The 7,898-nt window shown below is 38.3% G+C and overlaps 1 protein-coding gene across 2 annotated transcripts in view; it reads right to left on the bottom strand.

The window, feature by feature from the left end:
* Positions 1-391: 391 nt before the first annotated feature.
* The window catches only part of LOC124256365 (protein O-mannosyl-transferase TMTC1-like), a 62,319-nt gene continuing 54,812 nt past the window's right edge, over positions 392-7,898 (bottom strand). Inside the window, exons 12-19 of one of the 2 annotated variants that reach the window (XM_046690369.1) lie at positions 7,253-7,464; positions 6,391-6,526; positions 5,677-5,804; positions 4,835-4,851; positions 3,177-3,314; positions 2,556-2,687; positions 2,339-2,416; positions 392-1,868 (exon numbers count right to left, since the gene is read on the bottom strand). In XM_046690369.1, the coding sequence (XP_046546325.1) occupies positions 1,731-1,868; positions 2,339-2,416; positions 2,556-2,687; positions 3,177-3,314; positions 4,835-4,851; positions 5,677-5,804; positions 6,391-6,526; positions 7,253-7,464 (979 nt within the window). In that variant the 3' untranslated portion in view covers positions 392-1,730. Of the gene's footprint in view, positions 1,869-2,338; positions 2,417-2,555; positions 2,688-3,176; positions 3,315-4,834; positions 4,852-5,659; positions 5,805-6,390; positions 6,527-7,252; positions 7,465-7,898 lie in introns of both variants that reach the window. The other variant, XM_046690368.1, reaches the window with a different exon arrangement.

The following is a 7,898-nucleotide window of genomic DNA, read 5'->3' as shown; positions in this document are numbered from 1 at the left end:
ATGTAAATAAACAATACAAAAACATTCTGTTTTCACACATAAATTGGACAATGAATAGCAATGAAAAGTTCAAGAAAACACACAAAAAGAAAAATAAGGATGTTTTCAGACATATTTTGGACAATGAATAACAATGAGAATAATTATTCCACAAACAAGCAAGAGAAAAAGAAAAATATATTGCATGACTACTTTGATTGCACAATAAATTTCTGTTGTTAGTGTGAGAGTTGTGTTTAACACGGCTTGGAACAGTAGTTCAGTGATATCACAGTGACTCGGCATGCTGTGGGGGAAAGCCTGAATTCATAGATTTTTTCCACTTTGGAAAAACCCACAAAAATATGATATAATCAAAGACAATCTCATAATGAACTATGGTGATATGTTCTAGTTACCCCCAAGGAATCATAGAGCTGGTGCCCCTGACACAGCTGGGCTTTCAGTGCCCACAACTGTACACTATAAAATTCAAATTTCTGGTTTTACTTCAAGTCTGTGTTGTACTTAAAGGGGAAGTTAAATAAATGTTTCTGATTTTGATAGGCAGTTGTCACAGGCATACACACTGGTTTCCTACCAACTTGTTTCTGGCCACAGTGTCATATACAATATTGTCAATATACAGTGTTTTGGCATTTTTGGTCTGAAATCAATCAAATCATGATTTTTTGTCAAACAACATATTGGTACCCTAAGTAGAACAAAACTGTCATTAGCAGTTAAGGACTGTTGCATATGGAAGATTTGTAACACTGTAGAAACAACATGAATGTTAACGTTCTGTAGAGTAAAACATGCTGTGATTCACCATAGGCATTAAATATTACAAAATAACAACAACATTTTAGTACAGTACATGAAAATATAATTCTGTTAAAGGTATTCCAAACTTCGTCTATCACATAAACCCATCTACCAACTAACAAAGCAATGGCAGAAAACAGTTGTCTCCTAATTTCTAAACTGATCAAAATTCAAATAAAATTCACTAAACAACAAATATTATGAAAGTCTGAGAATGATAGAATCCTTTGGCTGCAACACAGCAGTGAAGACTTGGTAGCTAGTTGAGTATTGCCAGCCCACTGTGAGGAAGTTGGCCAGATATGTCTGTCACTGTCACAGATGTACAACACAGGAAACACAAGTATCTAATTTTGGTCCTTATAATATCTATACAGTTATGTATGATTGTAGCACTACATAATGGTCAGGGAATCTTGAGGTGAATGAAATGATGCTGTACATCCTTATGTAAACAGAAAATTATATGATTTATTCATTGTGGCATTCTATGCGTAACCAGACAGAGGACTTGCAATCATTCTGGCATGTGTGGACATCAGTTGAGATGGAGATGTTAGCATTGTGGTAGATGGTGGTCATCGGAAGAACTGGATCATACTTAGCCAGAATATTCAACTGTTTGAACAAGTATCTTTGTTAAACTGAAGTTCTATACCATTAGTTCATGCAAGCCTCCTGACTGAAACATCGGACCAGTCTACAACCCTGACACAGAGACACTCAGGATGTTGGACCTTCTCCGGGAGGTCACAGACCTGTGTTGTAGAATCTGTCAGCCACAGTAGGTAAAGGTACGCCTTGTACCTTGCACAAGGAACATCTCCAGCTATATCAAGCCCAAGCCAAATGCTTCGGAGGATGTTCCCCTGTGACATCTGACGTTCAAATGCATGAACCCTGTATCTACAACCCTAGTCTTGTCAGCGCTTGGTGTGGTTGACGTCTGCTTGCTGTTTCTCCAGTCTGCCCAGCTTCAGGAGATTCTGTTTCACCAGTTGGTCGTCAGGGTCCAGCTTCAGTACAGCTTCATAGTGATGGCGGGCGTTGGCAAACTGGCCCTAGAACACACAGACATGACACCAGTGTTAGTACAGCTTCAGGTCACCTCTAGGTTCCAGCAGTAATACATCAGACTTGACAAAGTCTATATGTAGAATCAACCTGATCCCTTGTTACTGATGACACCATCCACTGTGCTACTTCACTGCTCCTTACTGTATAACGTTACAGATGCAAAAGGACTGACACACGAATGAAAACACGAAGTGCAATTGGGAAGTGACTGTCAGCGAATGTACAAGGAAACAAAGGATTTGGTATGTGCTACTGAGGCCTAAGGGCACTGAACATTATAAAAGAGTTGTCTGAGTTTGAATCCATATTCACCTGGAGCTGGACATAAGCTTCACCTCAGTTTGTACATATTGTCCGTTTCCAAAGTGTTTCAGTGTGGGATCAAGACAGTAGCTATACCATTCTAACATTTCACAAAGGTATAGATGCTAGTTGTGGCTAGATGTGGACTCACCTTCAAGTGATATATGGCACCAAGATTCAGGTGAGCCTTGGACTTGGAGGCATCAAGCTGCAGGGTCTCTTCGTAATACTGAAAAGACAATTACTCTTCAGTGAAACTGTTCAACATTCAGCAGACTGGAGTGAGAAAAAGGTGAAAATGTTTGATCAACACAAATGTTCACTCTATTTTAATTTTAATGTTGAAGAGGAGTGGTCACATTGTTTACCTGTGCAGCTAGCTCCATCTCCTTCAGATCCTTGTACATGTTTCCAAGGTCATAGCTCAACATGGCTCGATAGGTTTTGTCCTTCTGGAGAAGAGCAGCTTGGGCTACTGCCTCACGTAGGTAGTACACAGCCTGGAGAGGAAGTAAGGACAGTTAGACACAAGAGAAGAGCAGCTTGGGCTACTGCCTCACGTAGGTAGTACACAGCCTGGAGAGGAAGTAAGGACAGTTAGGCACAAGAGAAGAGCAGCTTGGGCCACTGCCTGGAGGAAGTACTGAGAGTTAGACACAAGAAGAGCAGCTTAGGACACTGCCTGGAGAGGAAGTAAGGACAGTTAGACACAAGAGAAGAGCAGCTTGGGCCACTGCCTCAAGTAGGTAGTACACAGCCTGGAGAGGAAGTAAGGACAGTTAGACACAAGAGAAGAGCAGCTTGGGCCACTACCTGGAGAGGAAGTACTAGAGTTAGATACAAGAGAAGAGCAGCTTGGGCCACTGCCTGGAGAGGAAGTAAGGACAGTTAGACACAAGAGAAGAGCAGCTTGGGTCACTGCCTGGAGAGGAAGTAAGGACAGACACAAAAGGAGCAAGGCTTTGCAGGTTGTATATTTAAATGCGTACCTCTTTGTATCTCCTTTTGAGCCCTGCGATGTTTGATGCTGCTCGCAGTGCTTCCAAGTGTGAAGGATGATGGGATAGCACTCGCATTGCATACAGCTCTGCCTTGTTCAACTCATTCTGCCGTATCAGCACATTAGCCTGGAGAAACAAAACACACTGGATATCCCTCTGGAAGTCCCAAACATTCATTGCTGTACAATATGTTGATTGTGCTTATCTCAAGTATGAATGATATCATATATAGTGTGTGATATCTGTGTATATATAACATGTACTCTCATAGCATATGATATCTTTGTTTATCTCACATGTACTCACATTGTGTATGATATGTGTTTATCTCACATGTACCAACATAGTTTATGATATCTTTGCTTATCTCACGTGCTCACATAATGTATGATATCTATGTTTATCTCACATGTACTCACATAGTGTATGATATCTGTTTATCTCACATGTACTCACAGTGTATGATATCTTTGTTTATCTCACATGTACTCACATAATGTATGATATCTATGTTTATCTCACATGTGCTCACATAATGTATGATATCTATGTTTATCTCACATGTGCTCACATAGTGTATGATATCTATGTTTATCTCACATGTGCTCACATAGTGTATGATATCTTTGTTTATCTCACATGTACTCATATAGTGTATGATATCTTTGTTTATCTCACATGTACTCACATAGTGTATGACATCTTTGTTTATCTCACATGTACTCACATAATGTATGATATCTATGTTTATCTCACATGTACTCACATAATGTATGATATCTGTTTATCTCACATGTGCTCACATAATGTATGATATCTATGTTTATCTCACATGTGCTCACATAATGTATGATATCTGTTTATCTCACATGTGCTCACATAGTGTATGATATCTAAGTTTATCTCACATGTACTCACATAATGTATGATATCTATGTTTATCTCACATGTACTCACATAGTGTATGATATCTTTGTTTATCTCACATGTGCTCACATAATGTATGATATCTTTGTTTATCTCACATGTACTCACATAATGTATGATATCTATGTTTATCTCACATGTGCTCACATAGTGTATGATATCTATGTTTATCTCACATGTACTCACATAATGTATGATATCTATGTTTATCTCACATGTACTCACATAATGTATGATATCTTTGTTTATCTCACATGTACTCACATAGTGTATGATATCTTTGTTTATCTCACATGTGCTCACATAATGTATGATATGTTTATCTCACATGTGCTCACATAGTGTATGATATGTTTATCTCACATGTGCTCACATAATGTATGATATGTTTATCTCACATGTGCTCACATAGTGTATGATATGTGTTTATCTCACATGCGCTCACAAAGTGTATGATATCTTTGCTTATCTCACATGTGCTCACATAATGTATGATATCTATGTTTATCTCACATGTGCTCACATAATGTATGATATTTATGTTTATCTCACATGTGCTCACATAGTGTATGATATCTGTGTTTATCTCACATGTGCTCACATAATGTATGATATCTATGTTTATCTCACATGTGCTCACATAATGTATGATATCTGTGTTTACATCACATGTGCTCACATAATGTATGATATCTGTGTGTATCTTTATGTGTTCTCACATAGTGTATGATGATATCTGTGTTTATCTTATGTGTTCCCACATAGTGTATGATGATATCTGTGTTTATCTTTATGTGTTCTCACATAGTGTATGATATCTGTGTTTATCTTTATGTGTTCTCACATAGTGTATGATATCTGTGTTTATCTTTATGTGTTCTCACATAATGTATGATATCTGTGTGTATCTTTATGTGTTCTCACATAGTGTATGATGATATCTGTGTGTATCTTTATGTGTTCTCACATAGTGTATGATGATATTTGTGTGTATCTTTATGTGTTCTCACATAGTGTATGATATCTGTGTTTATCTTTATGTGTTCTCACATAGTGTATGATATCTGTGTTTATCTTTATGTGTTCTCACATAATGTATGATATCTGTGTGTATCTTTATGTGTTCTCACATAATGTATGATATCTGTGTTTATCTCACATGTGCTCACATAGTGTATGATATCTGTGTGTATCTTTATGTGTTCTCACATAGTGTATGATATCTGTGTTTATCTTTATGTGTTCTCACATAGTGTATGATATCTGTGTTTATCTTTATGTGTTCTCACATAATGTATGATATCTGTGTGTATCTTTATGTGTTCTCACATAATGTATGATATCTGTGTTTATCTCACATGTGCTCACATAGTGTATGATATCTGTGTGTATCTTTATGTGTTCTCACATAGTGTATGATATCTGTGTTTATCTTTATGTGTTCTTTATCTTTATGTGTTCTCACATAATGTATGATATCTGTGTTTATCTCACATGTGCTCACATAGTGTATAATATCTGTGTGTATCTTTATGTGTTCTCACATAGTGTATGATGATATCTGTGTTGTTGGGGGACTGGGCCATCAGCTCCTCATACACCTCCTGGGCCTTGGACATCTGACCAGTGCGGAAGTACAACATCGCCAGTTGGTCCAGGGTCTTCACATCTGGCTTGATGGCATTGGAGCTGGACAAATATACCAGACATTGAATAAAGTTCATTACTTGTTCTGTGTTTATATAACAATATCAATAAAATACAATAAAACTGATGTGACTCACTCACTCAATCATACTGGAATTATCACTGCTCCAGACAGATGCTGTATCAGCTTATTGTGGGGTAATAAAAAGTCCTACGTGGACAGACAGACATTTACAACCATATTGATAAGTGTAAACAAAACCATATGCTTTCATCATAATAACTTTTACTGTATTCTTCCAAAGTGCATCAAAATATCATCAAACTTCAGTTAACTGTATTAGTGATTACTTGGCACGTAAGCAGAAATACAGGACAATGTATTCGCCTCCTCTTGTAAGGATCTCCTCCAGTTGCCAATATTAGGAGGGGTCACATGGGGAACCTGACAGGTTACTGTGTTTACTCATTTTGCTGAAGCCATAGGTTCAATTCCAAAGGAAATCATGTGCGAAGCATATTTCAGGTATCCTCTACCTACATTGTTTTGAAAATATTGCTAAACATTGTGCAAAACCCAACTCACTCACACACTTAATGGCAGGAAACAATAAGGATGACAACTCACTGCCTCAGTAGCTGCTCTGCTTCGTCCAGTCTCCCCAGTTGTCGAAGACCATCAGCTGCGTTAGACATCGCTATGGTGTCCAGTTGGTCCAGCTTGTAGGCTTGCTGGTAGTATGTCACCGCATCCTTCAGCTGGCCTGTACAACAACACCTGATTGGTTAGTTAGAGGTACCAAACCAGTGCTAACATACCTCTGTATTTACCACCATCAATGTACTGTACACTATGGGACTATGGTTTTAGTAAGTGATTAACTGACGTTACTAAGTTAAGATCATGACTTGTCTGAAATTAACTATACAATCATTATGCTTCATTATATACCCATGGATACTATGTCTTTATTACAGTACATCTTGCCCTACACAATTAATAATAATCATTGATAATAATCACTAAGCAAACACTTTCTCAAACAAATCGCAGATTAGCTCTCTGTAGACCATACTTTACTTAAGAAAAGGCATTTAAAACATACAGTAGTCAACATAATAAGTGCTCTGGGCACTTTGAAAATTGACAAAGATGAGCCATTATAAAACAAAATAAAAAAATTAAATCTGTAGTTCCAGATTAGTTCAATAACAGTTACCACGTTTCACAACCCTTCAACATTGACGTGTTTATTGTAAAAGGATCGGTAATGAACACGAGAGAAAATGGATTGTCATGTAAATTTGGGGCCGTATAAATTAGGTATAAGTAGTATGAAGACTACTTATAGATCGGTCTAGACTCTGGTCAAGGACTGTGTTTGGAACAGGGTGCTTAGTACAGCTAACATGGTACATACAAAGGATCTACAAACTTGTCTCTACTCATCAAGGACTGATTCAACACTTGACGTAGACACACTGCCTACCTTTCCTCAGTAGAAACACGCCATAGTAGTTATAGGCCTTGGCGAAGGATGGTTTCTCCACGATGGCAGTCTTGATGTAGTGTTCTGCCTCCGTCCATCTCTGTTCATCCATCATCATTTTCCCCATCGCCAGCAGCCCATCGATGTTGTGAGCGTCGATGTCCAGCGACCTCTGCACCATCAGCACCCCCTCCTCTCTCTCACCCCGATTGCTGGACAGACAATGAAAACTGATTTAACACCACCAGTAGCAGTAGTTTTGTTTTACCATTGTGCATACGTGTAATGTGAGAATTGTGATGTGATCCTGGTGGTAGACTACTTAAAATGAACATTAAAAGGTCCCTATCACTTTCTATTTAGATATGGGCCCGTGGGGTAGCCTAATGGTTAAAGTGCCGCTCTTCACTCCAAAGTCCTGAGTTCAATTTCCCACATGGGTACAATGTGTGAAGCCCATTTATGGTGTCCCCTGTCGTGATATTGCTGGAATATTGCTAAAAGCGGCATAAAACTATACTCACTCACTCCTATTCAGATGGCATTCTGGGAACAAACTGATGATAGCTGCATGGAACTCAAATGTTTGATCTCATCTTGCATTATCGGTGTGCTTCAAAGCTGATCTATACTTCACTCTACCAGT

This window comes from Haliotis rubra, unplaced genomic scaffold (assembly GCF_003918875.1).
Source record: "Haliotis rubra isolate DU_JTF1 unplaced genomic scaffold, ASM391887v1 Scf626, whole genome shotgun sequence".
Classification (NCBI taxonomy): Eukaryota; Metazoa; Mollusca; class Gastropoda; order Lepetellida; family Haliotidae; genus Haliotis; species Haliotis rubra.
The sequence above is the reverse complement of the archived record's forward strand: the minus strand, read 5'-3'. Positions and strand labels throughout refer to the sequence as shown.